This window comes from Dendrobates tinctorius, unplaced genomic scaffold (assembly GCF_039654945.1).
Source record: "Dendrobates tinctorius isolate UK_male_01 unplaced genomic scaffold, ASM3965494v1 ptg000230l, whole genome shotgun sequence".
Lineage (NCBI taxonomy): Eukaryota > Metazoa > Chordata > Amphibia > Anura > Dendrobatidae > Dendrobates > Dendrobates tinctorius.
This window is the reverse complement of record NW_027361897.1, coordinates 5806103-5824179: the sequence shown is the minus strand read 5'-3', so window position 1 is coordinate 5824179 and position 18077 is coordinate 5806103. Positions and strand designations below refer to the sequence as shown.

The 18077-nt window shown below is 43.7% G+C and overlaps 1 protein-coding gene across 6 annotated transcripts in view; it reads right to left on the bottom strand.

Moving 5' to 3' along the window:
- BTRC (beta-transducin repeat containing E3 ubiquitin protein ligase) overlaps positions 1 to 18077 on the bottom strand; it is a 314397-nt gene that overhangs the window by 8424 nt on the left and 287896 nt on the right. For all 6 annotated transcript variants that reach the window (XM_073555795.1, XM_073555794.1, XM_073555796.1 and 3 more), the window contains 2 exons: positions 12721 to 12831; positions 2115 to 2193 (listed from right to left, as the gene is read on the bottom strand). In XM_073555795.1, coding sequence (XP_073411896.1) covers positions 2115 to 2193; positions 12721 to 12831 — 190 coding nt within the window. The remainder of the gene's footprint in view (positions 1 to 2114; positions 2194 to 12720; positions 12832 to 18077) is intronic.

The window sequence follows — 18077 nt, the reverse complement described above, 5'->3', positions numbered from 1 at the left end:
CTGGATGCGATTCATCCGAAGGTGGGGAGAGTGAAGTGGCCACCGATTTGGCAGGGTTTGCCAGGACAAACCGTGTCGACAACGGAGGGGAGTATAGATGTTATTATTTTACTGGCGGGGCAAACATATGGCTTCAGAAGGGGTTGTCGAGTAGTGGATAAACTCGTTGACACTTTTCTTTTATAACTTATCCACAGGTCAGTATTTGGTCAGTATTTTGCATCCGTGTGTGCGTGCCAAAACCAGGAGTGGAGCTTACAGAAAAAACTATAATTGAAAGACTTACACCTCTTCTGTGTTCTGGAGACACTCCAGGTTTTGGCATAGAAATACTCAAGAAATACTTACCAAAAATAATGATGTGTGAATAAAGCCTTACAGATTGTTTCCTTGGACACTGACCACCTATTATGTGCAGTGTTTACCAGCTATTTTCAAGTGAGCTTGTGAGCACTGTTTTAAAGCTGGCCAGGATCAATGTGGTGCACTGTTACCTCCTAATTATGGCCAGCTTCAAGCACAGTGCTTACAAGCTTGACAGCAGCGGTGGTCGGTGTCCTAGGCAATGAGCTGTAAACAAAGGAATAAAAGTGTTAATATCTCCATAACGGCTGCAAATTTTAATAAACTGTAAATTGCAAAAGTGCTTACCGTATATACTCGAGTATAAGCCGACCCGAGTATAAGCCGACCCCCCTAATTTTGCCACAAAAAACTGGGAAAACTTATTGACTCGAGTATAAGCCTAGGGTGGGAAATGCTCCATAGATTATTCCCCCATATACTGCCCCCATTAGAAGCTCCATATTGTTCCCCCATATGCTGCCCCCATTAGAAGCTCCATATTGTTCCCCCATATACTGCCCCCATTAGAAGCTCCATATTGTTCCCCCATATACTGCCCCCATTAGAAGCTCCATATTGTTCCCCCATATGCTGCCCTCATTAGAAGCTCCATATTGTTCCCCCATATACTGCCCCCATTAGAAGCTCCATATTGTTCCCTCATATACTGCCCCCATTAGAAGCTCCATATTGTTCCCCCATATACTGCCCCCATTAGAAGCTCCATATTGTTCCCCCATATACTGCCCCCATTAGAAGCTCCTTAAGATTATTTCCCCATGTGCTGCCCCCATTAGAAGCTCCTTAAGATTATTTCCCCATGTGCTGCCGCTGCTGCAGCATGTAAAAATAAAAAAAATGACATACTCACCTCTCCGTCGCTGGGTGTCAGATACTCACCTGTCCTGCGTCCATGGCTGCTCACCGCTATCTGCTACGTCATCAGTCAGTGACGTTCAGACTGCAGGGGGCGCGGCGCGCACTAACCACGTCACCGCGCCCTCTGCTGTCTGAAGTCACTGACCGATGACAGACACAGACAGCAGCAAGCAGCCATGGACGCAGGACAGGTGAGTATCGCTATACTTACCCGTCCTGACGCTGTGTCTTGAGCCCCCAGCTTCTCCCCGTGCTCTCTCTTCCTGCCTTCAGCGGTCACGTGGTGCCGCTCATTAAAACTCATGATATGCGCATATTCATGAGTTTTAATGAGCGGCACCACGTGACCGCTGAAGGCAGGAAGAGAGAGCACGGGGAGAAGCTGGGGGCTCAAGACACAGCGTCAGGACGGGTAAGTATGACCTGACACCCCCGCCCCCCCTCCCCCTCTGACCCCCGGTGTATATGACTCGAATATAAGCCGAGAGGGGGACTTTCAGCCCAAAAAAACGGGCTGAAAATCTCGGCTTATATTCGAGTATATACGGTATTTTTGCAAGTACTATCGGATAATATCCATAAATGAAAATGAGCAGAATAATCCTTTAAAAAACAATATATAGATATATTATAAAAATATATATGATATAATACAAAAAAATCCACATTTCATACAACAGTAAATTGGAAAAACTGTTGTGACCAACTTTGGTATCTATTACTTATTTTAATTTCATAGACTCCCTGGTGAATTTTAATGTAATAATTTGTATTCCTGAGAGATCCCTCCTATTAAATAGCGAGACGTTAAAACACATTGTGTTATTCCTGTATGTGTTAATGCCTTAATGCTCGTGTTCAGCCAACACAACAAATCTCTGTATACTTACCACAAGTGTCCGCAGACAAAGTGTCCCTGCGGGAGCGCGCGGATCTAATGCAGCCACAAGGTCCCACACTTTAATTTTCCTGCAAGCCAAAGAGTAAGTTATAGATTGCTAGCAATAGGAAGAGACAATACAATAAAGCGCGAACAGTTCTCAACAAATTAAATGTTGAAATGGGGAATAAGCTCATATGGTGAGAAGCGATACATGTAGGTTAATGTAGAACGCTTACAATTACTTTCTTATATGCCTGCAACACATTATCGGGGTCATCCTGGTGAAAGTGGACATGATACAAGTGTGTGTCCATAGAGAGGTCTAAATGCATAAATACCGAGTCCCTGACACTCAGGTATGGTATTATAAAGAATTGGAGGGTGGATGGCAGCATTATTTTATGTCACTTAGTCCCATCCCATTGTATAAATAGAGGCAGCACTCAGATAGTGATACTTAGTGGTTGCCCAACAAAAACTGAAGCCTGCAACTTATTTAAAGAAAATATCCTACTGCAGTGTGTCTACAGATCCCATGAAAAACACAGGTCACAATGATTCCAGACTACTACCGCTATCATACTGTACACTCCGTAGATAAACCAGAAGTGGGGAGCACTGCTGCAGAATCAGACTACACAGATTGTTTGTAGTCTGTCACCATGGAGACTGATAAACCTGCAGGAGCTGTTAAAGATTAGTGCATGGCTGCCATAGTCTTCATTGGATAGGCACTGAAGCAAAGATATTGGTTACACAGCTTTAGGGCCATCGTGATGCCAGGCTTTAAGTGTCTGTAAACAGAGAGTTACGTCGTCACAGAAGCTTCCCAATACGGAGACAGCGTCCGTATTCCCAAAGTCACGCCGCAGCTATAGACCTAGGTGGTTTTCTGGGCAATAATACCCATGAAAAGTTGTGTGTAGAGCAGCAGTGGTTATTCAGGTAAAAGAACGGCAGGAGAGCAAAAGGAGAGGAAGAGAGGGACAGGTGGCAGTGCTCGAAGATTCCAAGTGTGAGGTTACAAGGGTGCAAGTTATATATATATATACCCAAAGGAGAAAAACCTGTGGAAAGGTGTTCGTAAAGATCTCCTTCAGAATCACATTGAGTCCATATGAAGCTGCGTATGAAGATCCTAAGCATATAAAGGCTCTGCAATATCCTTATCTCCGGCCCCCACCAAATATCCTCATCTCCGGCCCCCACCCAATATCCTCATCTCCGGCCCCCACCCAATATCCTCATCTCCGGCCCCCACCCAATATCCTCATCTCCGGCCCCCACCCAATATCCTCATCTCCGGCCCCCACCCAATAGCCTCATCTCCAGCCCCCACCCAATATCCCCTTATCTTCGCTCCCCACCCAAACCGACTAAGCCACTGATTTCTATTTCTATTTCCAGGTGCGGGAAAACTGATGCACTATTTGGGACAGATAGTTTTGTAGTTTTGTCAAGGGTTCATGTTGCATAAAGGGGTTGTCCAGGACTTTCTGATGACCTAACCTTAGAATAGAGCGATACGCGCAGCACTCCAAAAGATGTGAAAAATCAGGTGACATCTTTATTTAAGTGAATGCACCAAAGTTTCAATTCCAATCAGTCTTTAAATAGGTCATCAATATCAGATCAGTGGGAGTCTAAACCAGGCACTCCCACCAATAAGCAGTTTGCAGCTCCCATAATACCTAAAAGTACAAAGTGACAGTTGACAGAACTTCTCAGCTCCATACACTGACCAGTGGCCACTTTTGGGTACTGCAGCTAAGGTCCCATTCACTTGATCGTCAGTACCCGAGAATGTACACTAAACCATGTATGGAGCAATGGGGTTCTGTACACTATATAATTGTGTCCACTATTAGAGCGGTAACATCTATTCATCACTCCTGCCAGCTGATATTGATGACCGATCCCAAAGTTAGGTCATCAGTATCTAAGTGCTAGACAAACCCGATTTAAGAAGTCAATGGAAACAGAATGAGCAGGCATTTTTAATGATCTGATGACCTTGGTGTAAGTGACTCGCTTCCTGGGCTCATTTACGTCTGTGTACGATGGCCCTATTGTCCATGACGCGCAAGTGTGAAACGAGCGGCGGCGTTTACTTAGTCATGTGATGAAACATGAGTGAGCGCTGCTGTCACCCGACTGATGCTAATTAGAGCAGGGCCTCAATAATGAAGCCCCGCGGTGAACAGATCAGGAGTATATTTTGATAAATGCTCTGACTAATGAAACATGCTGCAGCTTCGTTACAACCGAATGAAAAATAAGAATATTTTTGCCACGCATTTCTAAAATTAACCAAGACAAATGGTAGGAGAACAGGTGATGTTAATTAATGGAGCATTTAATGGCATCGGATAAAGACACAACACATTCTCACTAATTCCTAATTCTTATACATGAATTCTTTTACCTACAGCGTCTTCGCTGCATAATTGTGATTACAAACTAAATCCTTTATCTTCTTTATCAAACCATTAAATTGTGGCTGAAAAAAAGAAAAAAAAAAGTGGGTTTCTGGAGGAAAAGGGCATCAAGTGACAACTAGAAAAGGCCACGATGATCTGTCTCCTGGGGATCGGGGAAGATTCCCAGAATCTTGTACTGTAAATGTTATCTATGTAGCATCATATAACTGGGAAGAACAAGCATCTCCAGGTCTGGGAAAGCGGAGAAATAAAGGGCCTCCACATTGGCAGTCACCCAACGACCAATGGTTAGAATGAAACTAAATATTTAAAGGAATTGCAAACCTTGTCTTGCAGACACCTGTCCAGCAGGTGCAAATAATCTGTTCAAAGGGAGCATATTGGTATAAAAAAATAAGAGAAGTGAAGCGAGTCACCAGAAGCACCTTCCCACTACGTCCTTGAGTGGAAATGCCCACTCGCTGTGCCGCTCACTCACCACAGCGGAGACCCGCACAGACCAGTGATTGTTTGAGAAAGCATTTCCTGGCTTTTCCAGTGTGTGTAGACCGACTCCATGATGGGGCTTCAGTTTACATTCGTTATACAATGGTTCTGTTTTGGATATTGATTCTGTAAAATTCGATAACAAAGGAAGGCAGCACACCCCCCTCCTGTTACACCCAAGGATCCAGCGTAGCGTGCTCCTATTGTTGGCCCCTTGGCAGTGCAATGGTGTCACTGCTGGTGCTGTCTGTGCTGGGAGAAGGATGGCTGGGACAGGCGAGAGACAGTTTTTTTAATTGGTAGCGCGGAGTACTGCATTGCACATGGGCCGGAAAAGGTCAAAGAGGCCCAGCGCCTGCGCACTGCAGGACTTTGTCCTGCCCTCAACAGGGCAGATAAGTACGCTTGCGCAGGAGCGCGATTCCAAGAAGACTATGTGGATGATACAGAGACGCGTCATCTACTGTATGAAAGTTAGAAATGTAAGCTCAAAAATTCAATATGAGTTTGAAGGGAGCATAACTCAACCAATTATAAATGAAATACAACCTTTATTAAAGCTTATCTAAAAACAAGATAACCACACAGAAAACCAACAAATAACCGTGTCACCTATGTTGGCCCTACACTGGGGCCCTGATAGCAGCTACCTACCAGCGGAGGTTGGCACCCTACATACAATTGAGATTGGTGTACCCGCTCCACGATGGCTGACCCTGTTGCTCCTAAATAACCCTGGACTGGTGCAGCACACAGTCACCCATTTAACCAGGAAAGGAGTGTAAAGGTGTTGCCAATATGGGTAGGTTAGGCAACAATAGAAAAAGTGCAAACAAAGTGCTGTAAACACAAGACATCAAGTGACATGTGCAAACAAATGAGTACCTGACTATACCTGACTATACCTGACTATCCCTGTGACTGAAAACCTTCCTGTCAGCGGAGGTTGGCACCCTACTGGTCAGCGGAATGGCGCCCCCGCTCCACGACGGCTATCCCTAAAATCCCTGATATGACTGACAGATCAAATAAGGATAGCAAAAACTAGATAGCCAGAAGGTACATTTTAACCCATTAGTCCAATATTGGCCCATATGAGACAAAAATATATATAATTCATATTGATAACAATAAAAGGGTACTCAAGGTTAGTAGTTGATGAAATGAAACCTTAACGCGTTTCTCCTATTCGGATCATCAGGAGGTAGATAATCAGATGCTGTGTGAAAGCTGACCAAAATACCCCATATATATAACCTAGCAGTCAAAAACACAACCAATAGATGATAACCACTCCTCCATATTACAGAGGTCCAATTAGTAAGATGTAGCCAAGTGGGGCTAGGCATAGGTAGAGACATACAAATGGCCGTGCCCTTATACTCTATAAACTGCAAGCGGGCTTTGTGACATAGATGGATCAGCCCAGGATGGGTGGATGCAACTGTCAGTCACAATTGTGACCAATGGGTTAGCAGACTGCTGGGCGGTGGAGGTTAGTGTGCGTTCCACATGGAGCGCAAATTAGCTCAGAGCTTTTATCAAATTCTGCCAGGAAGCATTGACGCTGAATGCGCTTCCTGTTCCACAAATAAGGGCGCAGGTCAGTGATGTACTGCGCATGTCAGACATAAGGCAGGCTGCCGCTATTACCGCGCATGCCCCGAGCGTCTCCCGGGCAACAAGAAGCCATTTACCGGTCATGCTCGGAGCGTCTCCCGGGCAACAGGAAGCCACACACTTAACCCACCGCTGATAACTGTGGGCGCTATTACCGCGCATGCCCGGAGCGTCTCCCGGGCAACAGGAAGCCACACATTCCACCCACCGCTGATGACTGTGGGCGCATGCTCAGATGACTCCTTTCTATCACATCCGCCCTAGATGTCTCAGCAAACATTACTAAACACCCCCAAGGTATCTCTAGGGTAACAGGACGCGCCGCCCGCTACACCAATCAATGATGGATAGGGCGCACATCCAAGAAACCCCTAACTGTTACATCTGCCCAAAGTGTCACTACATATATTATTGCCGCCATCCGCTGCACATACTCAGGCATATTAATAATGGCAAACGCAATGCCAGAGTATCCCTGCATGTTTTATTACCACCTTCTACTTATACATTCTCAGGGCATATTCTTGATGGAAAGCAAACATTATTCTGAGAGTGGACGCTGCCATTCTCATAATATAGACACTATATAGCACCGGACATTATCAATATAATTATATGTTGTAAAAATACATATAAGGGGGACAAATAAATCAAAATAATAAAGGGCAAAAAAGATAACAAAATATACATATATACCCATGAAATTAATTTCATATTTTTGATAACTCACAATAATTTGTGTATCCCCAAAAGAAGGGTGAAAAAATGTTTTGTATGGCAAGAAACTAAAGCCCTATCAACCACTGAGACCCTATAGAAAACACGCATACGACAGACTTTCATTTAGGCCCTATGGATTCCAGCATGTGGATCCACATGCATTCTCTTTGTAATAATAATCTGTCAAAATTTCCACCTCTAGGGTTCTTTTTAACCACCTCAATGACAGAGAAACAAATCTCCTCCAGATTACCCTTGTGCATCTCATTCAGATGTTTTACCATTGGGGTGTCACGGTCGTGCCTAATATCACCAATATGCTCACCCACTCTGTGCCGGAATTCCCTTAAGGTTTTACCCACATAGTCCTTCGGGCAACTACATGTTGCCACATATATTAGACCCGAGCTCTTACAGTTAGAGAAATCTCTCTGATGGAATGTCCTACCATTTGAAGAACTTGTGATTGATTTACATTGTTTCATATATTTACAGTTCACACAGTTTCCACATTTAAAAAAACCACAAGTTTTACGGTCCAGCCAAGTACCTACTGGATTGGTTCTTCTGAAAAAAACTATGTACCAAGTTATCCTTGATAGAACGCCCCTTCCTAAATGTTATCATGGGGCGCGGGCCTACAATCTCACGCAACTCGGGATCTGATGTTAGAATATCCCAATGTTTGTTTAGAATCCCCCTAACTCTTTTATTCTGGCAATCAAAAGTGCCAATAATTCTGGTCACATCCAATATTTTCTCAGAACTGTTGGGTTTAGTTTGTAACAGGGCATTCCTATCTTGAATCGAGGCAAAATTATATGATTGTTCAATGATAGACCTAGGGTAACCCTTTTCCAAGAATCTCCTCTTCCTATCTGCTGATTGATATTTAAAAGCCTACATGTCTGAGCGATTTCTTCTTAATTTTAAGAACTGGACTTTTGGGATACCACGTTTAAGTGCATCTGGGTGATGGCTATCCCAGCGTAATAAACTATTTGTGTTGGTTGGCTTACAATATATTTGAGATCTCAAAAAGCCGTCCTCCCCTTTCTGAATCAGATCAAGGAATGGCAAGGTGGTCTTACCTAATTCATAGGTGAATTTCATACCAATTGTATTGTCATTTAATTCCTCGATGAACTCTAAGAAACCACATTCTGTCCCCTGCCAGTTAATAAAAACGTCATCAAAGAATCTATACCATGTCCCAATATGTTCTTGCCCCTATTTGGGTTCATCAGGGAAGATCAAGGTTTCCTCCCACCAGCCCAGGAACAACCCAGTGTAGGGCCAACATAGGTGACACGGTTATTTGTTGGTTTTCTGTGTGGTTGTCTTGTTTTTAGATAAGCTTTAATAAAGGTTGTATTTAATTTATAATTGGTTGAGTAATGCTCCCTTCAAACTCTCAGACGCGTCATCCACACGAAGCAAGGAGGAGGATGGCATCGCAAGAAGATGGGAGGCGCCGGACCAAGAAGAGCGACACACCTCAGACCGACCGGATCGCCCCGCAGGTGAGTATAATAAAAGTTATTTTTCTTCTCTTACAGGTTGGGTTGGAGGCAGATACACAGCATTATAGAATGCTGTATATAAGCCCTGAAAGGCGGTGGCTGTAGCTCGTATCAGCCAAACATGTTGACAGATTCCCTTTAATGTATAGAGAAAGGTGCTGTGGTCAGAGGAGACCAAACTTGAACTCTTTAGCCAGCAAGGTAAATGCTATGCCCGGTGCCAAACCAACACAGCTCATTCACCCTAGGAACACCATCCCCACAGTGAAACATGGTGGTGGCAGAATCATACTGTGAGTATGTTTTTCGACAGTAGGGACAGGGAAAATGGTCCAAGTTGAGGAGAAGATGGTTGGTGTGAAATACAGGGATATTCTTGAGCAAAATCTGTTTCAGTCGGTCAGTGATATGAGACTGGGACGGAAGTTCACCTTCCAACAAGACAATGACCCAAAGCATACTGCAAAAGCAACAGTAGAGTGGTTTAACCCCTTAGAGACGAACCAATTTTTACCTTAATGACCAAGCCAATTTGTACAATTATGACCACTGTCACTTTATGAGATAAGAGCTCTGGAAAGCTTCAATGGATCCCACTGATTCTGAGAATGTTTTTTGTGAAATATCATACTTCATGATAGTGGTAATATTTCTTCGATATAACTTGCATTTATTTATGGAAAAAGCAGAAATTTGGCAAAAAAGTTTGAAATTTTAGTAATTTTCAAACTTTTAATTTTTATGCCCTTAAATTGAAGAGTGGTGTCACACAAAATAGTTCATAAATAACATTTCCCACTTGTCTACTTTACATTAGCATAATTTTAGAAACATTTTTTTTTGTTAGGAAATTATAAGCATTAAAACTTGACCAGCGATTTCTCATTTTTCCCATAAAATTTATAAAACCATTTTTTTAGGGACCACATCACATTTACATGATTTTGAGGCATCTATATGATAGAAAATACCCATAAGTCACACCATTATAAAAACTGCACCCCTCAAGGTGCGCAAAACCACATTCATATTAACCCTTCAGGTGCTTCACGAGAACTGAAGCAATGTGGAAGGAAAAAATTAACATTTAACTTTTCTTCACATAACATTTACTTTAGACCCAAACTTTTTTATTTTCACTAGGGTTACAGGAGAAAATAGACCATAAAATTTGTTGTGAAATTTCTCCTAAGTATACCGAAATCTACTATTGGGTGCACGGCAGGGCTCTGAAGGGAAGCAGCACAGTTTGACTTTTTGAATGCAAAATTGGCTGGAATTGATTGCGGGCACATGTTGTGTTTGGAGAGCCCTGGAAACCCCCCACTAGTGACCCTATTTTGGAAACCACACCCCACCCCTTAAGGATTTTATCCAGGAGTATAGTGAGAATTTTAAACCCACAGGTACGACACAGAATTTGAGAACATTAGGTCATCATATTGAATACGTCATCATTAGTGTTGAGGGCAAGTGCTCGCTACTCCAGTTTGCATAGGTTGCTCGGATATGCACCAAATATCGCGGGTGTTCTATTGATATGCTCAAGTCCCTGCCTGCATGTTTTCGTGGCTATTAGACACCCCAAAAAACATGTGGGGATCTGCGATACTGGATGCATACCAGAGCTGGGCCTCTCTGACCATTCCCGGCGCCTGCGCACTGCAGTACTTAGCTCTGCCCTCAACAGGGCAAAGAAGTACGCCTGCACATGAGCGCGATGCCGAGGAGACTGTTTGGATGATGTAGGGACGCGTCAGCCACATGAAGCAAGCAAAAGTACGGCATTGCAAGAAATGGGAGGCGCCGGACCAGGACCTGCGACACCCATCGATCCGGACCGCCCCGCAGGTGAGTATAATGAAAGTTATTTTTCTTCTCTTACAGGTCGGGTCGAGGGCAGATACACAACATTATATAATGCTGTATATCAGCCATTAAAGGCGGTGGCCGCATCTCATATTGGCCTAACCTGGTGACAGGTTCCCTTTAATGATCAGCGTGTATTATTCAGTCACCACTGTATATCCTGCTCATATATGATATTGGTATGGCGGTATTATTTTGCCACTGAATATGGTATTATTGGAAATATTGGTCTTGGTATAGTGGGTATTACTCAGTAACAGTACATTGATAACTGTATGTCAATTTTTTAGCGGTATTACTTAAAAAATGGTCTTGTTGCTGCGTTTACTATATGATTTTTACATTATATTATTTTTTTCCACGGGGAAGTACAGTCTAACGCGAATGAGCAACATGTGGATTGTGAGAGGGCAAGTCCAAATGTTTGCCCTAACATTGCGTCACTTGTCGGCAACACTCGAGAAGTGAAAACTGCACCACACAGATGTCACAGGACTGTTGAACCCTGTGATTGGCAGCAGCGGTCAGGTGACTAAACTATGGCATCACCAGAGAAATGACCACACAATTCCCCAGTCATCTGATCCAATTAGGAAGGACATTGTCACAATATTTAAAGAGGATCTCCAATAAAACTGACTGGAAGTACACCAAAGATCAGAGTTCTAGCCATGTGAACATTACTGTAAAAGTGACAACAGGAAGGATTGTCAAATCCATTGTCACCTGAGCAGTAGCAGATTTTTTTTTTTTTTTAGCAGTAGAACATTCTGAAAAATCTTTAAATTGTCATTTCTACTTATGTATTTTCACACGGCGGATCCTTTGGTTTGATGAAAGCTAAGTAGCTACCAGAGGTGTGTGGAGAATCACCGATTGTGTATTGGTTAAAGATTTAAAAATACAAACTACATACAATATTAAGTAAATATGTGAGACCTTAAGAAACTGTTGTACTTACTTTGAAAATCCAATGTCAGAAAGCCTGCATAATCCAAATGTTAAACTGAGCATTTTAAAATAAGAAGGCTCAAACTTTCAAAAAAGGATTATATAGCCATTCGTAGTTGGATTTTCAAAATAAGATCATTCTCATCAGGTAATAGAGCCATTTAATAATGTGTGACGTTAATATTGTATAGTCTATAGAACAGATCTGCTTTAAAAACTTTCCAAGAGAGCATACATGGGAAACTCTGGCCCGTGGGCCAAATCTGTCCCGTAGGCTGCTTATATTTGGCCTGCGACACAAGAACCACAACCCCTGTGTGTGTCCATTATTCTCTATGGAGGACTATGTGGGGCCCTTTATTCTGTATAGAGGACTATGTGGGGCCCAGTATGTTGTACGAAAGACTATGTGGAGCCCAGTATGCTGTACGGAGGACTACGCGGGGCCCATTATGCTGTACGAAAGACTACATGGGGCCCATTATGCTGTACGGAGTACTATGTGGGAACCATTATTCTGTATGGAGGACAATGAGGGGCCCATTATTCTGTATGGAGGACTACATGGTGCCCATTATTCTGTATGGAGGACAACGTGGGGTACATTATTCTGTATGGAGGAATACGTGGGGTACATTATTCTGTATGGAGGACTGCGTGGGGCCCATTATTCAGTATAGAGGATTATGTGGGGTCCATTATTCTGTATGGAGGGTTATATGGGGCCCATTATTCTGTATGGAGGACTATGTGGGCCCCATTATATTGTATACTGGTTGGCCTGCGTCTTTGTGCAAGTTTTTCATTTTGACCCTCTGTGCTTGAGTTTGACATCCCTGAAATAGAGCATCTCTTGGAGAAGAATCCCTCATCTAGCATATATACCATGTGTTCTTGTCAGTTTTTTACAGGACCACCCCTATAAAATACCAGGTTTTAGTGAATGTGATCTATAGATTCAGGGCACAGCTCCGGCTATTGAAGAGTAAAAGGCCAGACATACCCATCATACGCTCCGCTAACTATCCTTTTGTTGTCGAAGCGAATACATCGGACGAGCTCTTCATGACCTTCCAGAACTCGTAAGCACGCTCCGCATTCAATGTCCCACAACCTGGAAAGAAACAGACTACGTGCTTAATAAAAAAAATGATCCCGTCAAATCTTCCAAAACAATCCCTACACCTGTTACCAATGAAGGAAATGGGCACTAAGTAGGACGGACCTTGCTAGTAGCAGATATTAACCATTCTTATCACGTCTGAGGCCATTTTTGCCATATTATACCATATACATAAATATATCATATTAAAACTTTTGTCCTAATGAACAGGTCCTGTGTGACCTCGAAACGCGTTGCCTTTTAAACCTGTTTAGATAAAAGCATTTTATTTCACCGGCAATTCGCCATCAGCAGCGCATGAGTGATACCTCCAGTTTCATCTTTATATCCATGGCCGTTTCCCTGACCGGTATCTGTGCGGCAGCTGTTATATGCCTGTTATGTGTTGCCATTCAGCAACCTAACAAGGTGAGTGTACCTCCCCTTTTTCTGACTCCCCATTGTCACCAGATAAGACCCTATTGTGCTTTTTTCTTTCCCAGTTTCTCCCTTCTGTTAATACAATGTCTGGGAAGAGCAACGACTCCTGCCACATAGGAAGACATCAGTATAATAAATGGTACATGGTAGGGGAGGTCCGAACACAACATTTGCATTGCTGCGCATTAGCTTCATTCGCATTGCATTAGATCCCTGTGCCAAAAAAATAGCACAAATAGGAACCCATCAATGAGTTCATCCACCAGGGATGAACGGGGGCAGCCTGGAACAACATGGCAGCTCAATGTACCACCAGTATACAATTTATGCCATAAATCAGGAATATATTGCCTTTGTTTCGTCTTCGGGTGGCACAGCGGTATTAAGGTATGTGCACACGTTGCGGATTTTGCCAAATCCGCAGGTAAAATTACCTGTGTTTTACCTGCGGATTTAGCGCAGATTTCCTGCAGATTTTGTGCGGTTTTCCCCTGCGTTTTTACACCTGAGGATTTCTATAATGGAAGAGGTGTAAAAACGCTGCGGAATCCGCACAAAGAATTGACATGCTGCGGATTCAAAACCGCGGAAAAATCTGCAGCATGTGCACAGTGTTTTTTGTTTTACATAGAATATAATGGCACTGTACACCGCAGGAGAATCTGCTGCGGATCCGCAGGGCCAAATCCTCTGGGGATCCGCAGCAGAATCTGCAACGTGTGCACATGCCGTTAGCCTTCCTAAAGGGGCCACCATAAAACTTCAGGTGAATACAGACCTGTAGGATGGCCCTATGGATAATGGGGTATTCTGCTGGCATTATTAGGGGGAACAATCTTCTGGCACTATGAATAACAGGGGGACTGTGAGTAATGAGGGCACTTTTCCAGTGCTATGAATATCAGAAAGCACTAAGCTGGCACCAGGAATAATGGGAGGCAATCTATGGGAGCGCGCTGCTGCCATTATAAATAACGAGGGCACTGATCTGATACTATTACTAACACGGCAATCTGATGGCATGTAATAATGGTGACAATAAGGGTACTATTAATGAGAGGCAATTTGCTAGCCCTACTCACAATGGAGGAACTCTTCTAGCGCTAACAAAAGTAATATGGGGGTCAATCATTTGGGGTAGCCAAGTAGTGAACAGGTGCTTTGGAGAGGGAACCAGGAGAAAGATCAATCATCTACTAATCAAAATGTACCTATGCTCCCCTGCCGCCATGGCTGGCCATCTGCCATGTGATGAGCTGGGTCTCCGCTTGCAGGACGGGGGCCACAACTACAGGTTCTGGCCTCCTGCAATAAATTCCTTTCAAATTCCTTCCTTTGTATCGGTCTTCTGATGTGCTCGTCAGGAGGAAAACGACTCCCATCGAGCAAGTTCGGAGTAGTTAAACATTTCTAAACGTTAATCAGCAGAAAGAGCTCATCACGTTTTATCCGTCTCCGGTAATCTGTTCTTTGTAAGCGCCGGCCGTGCTCTGCGCAGAATTACGTGCAGACAGAAAAAAGGGCTGCTCGTTTGGAAGCCGTCGGTGACTTCCATATTGTTGTTTAGGGCTGGATATCCGTGCAGAATTTGCCGTTCATCACTGAGCACGATCCGCCGCCGCCTCACTGTTCATTACTGACTGCGGAGTTTCTCTTCGCTTAGATATTGAGTATGAAATAACGGCTCCCTAAAGAAATGTGTTGGCCGCTTCCCAGGAAAAGCGCAAAACTTTTTTTTTTTCCCCCTTTCCTGCTGTGTTATTAATAATTGGATATAACTCCCACTGTAGACAAAAGCAGCATATAAAATCTTTATTTTACGGCAAAACGGCATTTAAAAGGCCTGGAAAGAAGCAAAAAGAACAAAGAGATATACAGGGTATCCTATATACTGCTGCCTGGCGGAGACCGGGATTTCCATCTAAGAAGAGCAGAAGAGAAGTGTCTCCCGAAGTCCACCTCTTGGATGGTAGGTAGGCTCAGCGCGAATGTCTAGTGTATGCCCCCTTCTTTCACTGATTAATTACATGGTCCGTGAAAAAGAATTTGCCCCCCTACACTTATCACAGGAGGTGTTAAGCTAATACAATACAGAATATATCAACTAGTATGGCTTGTCTGGCATCTGCCCCAATCTTCAGCTATCTGCTCCTATTTAGGTAAGTTCTGGTCACAAGACTTAAATAACTGGGGGTCCGACATGAATAAGCTAGCAGCTCCGCCTGGATGTAAACATGGCACTGACCTGCACAGCTCCATTAATTGTGTTGGGTACAACAGAACAGCTATTATTCTCCTGAGATGTTCGGCTACTACACAATGAATGGAGCTATGCAAAATCAGCTTCATTCAATGTTTACACAAGCTGATCAGTGGGAGTTCAGGCCTCCAAAGATCGATGAGAATAGTTCATCAATATATCTTATGACCAGACAACCCCTTTAAAGTGAATCGGTCAGTAAAATAACTCCACTCACTAAAACCGCATATATATGAGCATACAGATCTTTAAAATGTAAATCTATAGACACATTTACATCTTCTATCTGTTGCTGCATTTCCAAGTAATTGGCGTTTTCATGCACATGGAAAAGAGGTCCTAAGTGCTCAAACTAAAGGGGTTCAGGCTGGGCAAGGAAACAACCTTAAATGCTCTGTGACACCCAGAGCACGTAACACTATATTTGCATAATAATGAAAACATTTATTTGGAAATGCAGCAACAGATAAAAGGTGTTGATGGATTTACATTTAAAAAAAACCTGAATGCCCATGTATGCAGTTTGGGAAGGAGAGTTGATCGTACTGATAGATTCTCTTTTAGATTACCAGTGACAGAGAAGATGGCTATCTATATACAAAGAGGCTTAGGTGAAGACTTGCATTCATCTTCTTGTTTTGCTGTATTACGCTTCTACTAGCAGCAGATATTAGAAGAAAAGTTGTCTTTAGATTAACCCTGTATGGATGTACGTCTGCAATTTCATGTGCAACACAAACAATTTATGAGTGTACACTAAAACATTGCAAGGATAGACGCACACGTTCAGCATTTGCAGCAGAAAAATCTGCTCTAAATACTGGAGTACTGGCAAGCAAACAGCTGCATAAAATACACATTTTTTGAGTGTTTTTTTATTTTCCTTTTCATTTGAATGGCTAAAAAAGCTGCAAAAAAAAGCTGAAAGAATTGACGTGCTACAGATCTGAAAGTGCGGCAAATCTGTAAGTAAAAAAAACATGGATTTTTGTGATAACTCATCGTAAAATCCTTTTCTCCGAGACGCTCATTGGGGGACACAGATACTGTGGGTGTATGCTTCTGCTGCTAGGAGGTTGACAAGAAGTGAAAAAAAGAGGTTGGCTCCTCCTCCGCCGTATACACCCTCGCCCCTATTGCAGGCGGAAATCAGTTTGGTGCCAAAGCAGTAGGAGGACAACAAAATCAGTCTTAATACAGGTACAACATGTCCAAGACACCACCCTTATATCAAATTAGTAAATGCATATAAATTTAAACAAAACAAGAGCCAACTGGCTAATAGGGTGGGTGCTGTGTCCCCCAATAAGCGTCTCAGAGAAAAGGATTTTACGGTGAGTTATCACAAAAATCCATGTTTCTCCTTCGCCTCATTGGGGACAAAGATACTGTGGGACGTCCTAAAGCAGTCCCTGGGTGGAAGATTGACTCACCAATCCAAGCTACATGCACCTCTTGTTTAAAGGTGCGCCACCACTGTTTGGAGAATCCTTCTACCCAGGCTCGCATCCGCCGAGGCCTGAGCATGAATATTATGTTTGGCAAATGTGTGCAGGCTGGACCAGGTTGCTGCCTTGAAAACCTGTTCCGTCGAAGCCTGGTGTCGAAGCGCCCAAGAGGCGCACACTGCCCGAGTAGAGTGCGCTCTGATCCCTGCTGGAATTGGTGTGCCTCTAATGCGGTAGGACTCCTGAATAGTCAAATGAATCCATCTGGCTATGGTCGACTTTGAGGCATCGATTCCCTTCCTGCGCCCTTCGGGGAGCACGAACAGCGTGTCCGTCTGACGAAAGGGTGCCGTCCTCGACACGTACCTCCGGAGGGCTCTTACCAGGTCTAACGTGTGAAGAGCGTTTTCCACACGGTGCACCGGTAATGGACAAAATGAAGGCAAGACAACATCTTCATTAATATGAAAAGAGGACACGACTTTCGGCAGAAAAGGAGGGGCTGGTCTAAGCACCACCTTATGCTTATGGAAAGGGAGGAACGGGGCTTGGCAGGATAGGGCTGCCAGTTCTGAAACCCGCCTGATAGAAGTGATGGCCAATAGGAACACCACTTTCCAGGAAAGGTACCTCAAGGAGATATCCTGAAGCGGTTCAAATGGAGCTTCCAGCAGAACACTTAGGACCAGGTTAAGGTCCCAAGCGTCCTTAGGAGCCTTATAGGGAGATACCAAGTGGGAGACTCCCTGGATGAAAGTCTTCACCTGCAGATTGGTAGCAATTCTGTGCTGGAACAGGATGGATAAGGCCGATATTTGTCTCCTGAGGGAACTTGGGGCTAAGCCCCAGTATAGGCCGACTGGAGAAAAGTCAAGATGTTGGGGATCGAGAATCTCAGGGGAGAAACACCGCAGCCTCGACACCAAGCAAAGAACACCTTCCAGGTGTGGTGGTAAATTCGTGCTGAAGCAGGCTTCCGGGCGCTAATCATTGTAGCGACCACCTTGCTCCCGAACCCTGCCTGGGTTAGAATCCAAGATTCAACGGCCATGCCATCAAACAAAGGCCCCTGAGTTCGGGTGGCAAATCGGCCCTTGAGAAAGTAGATC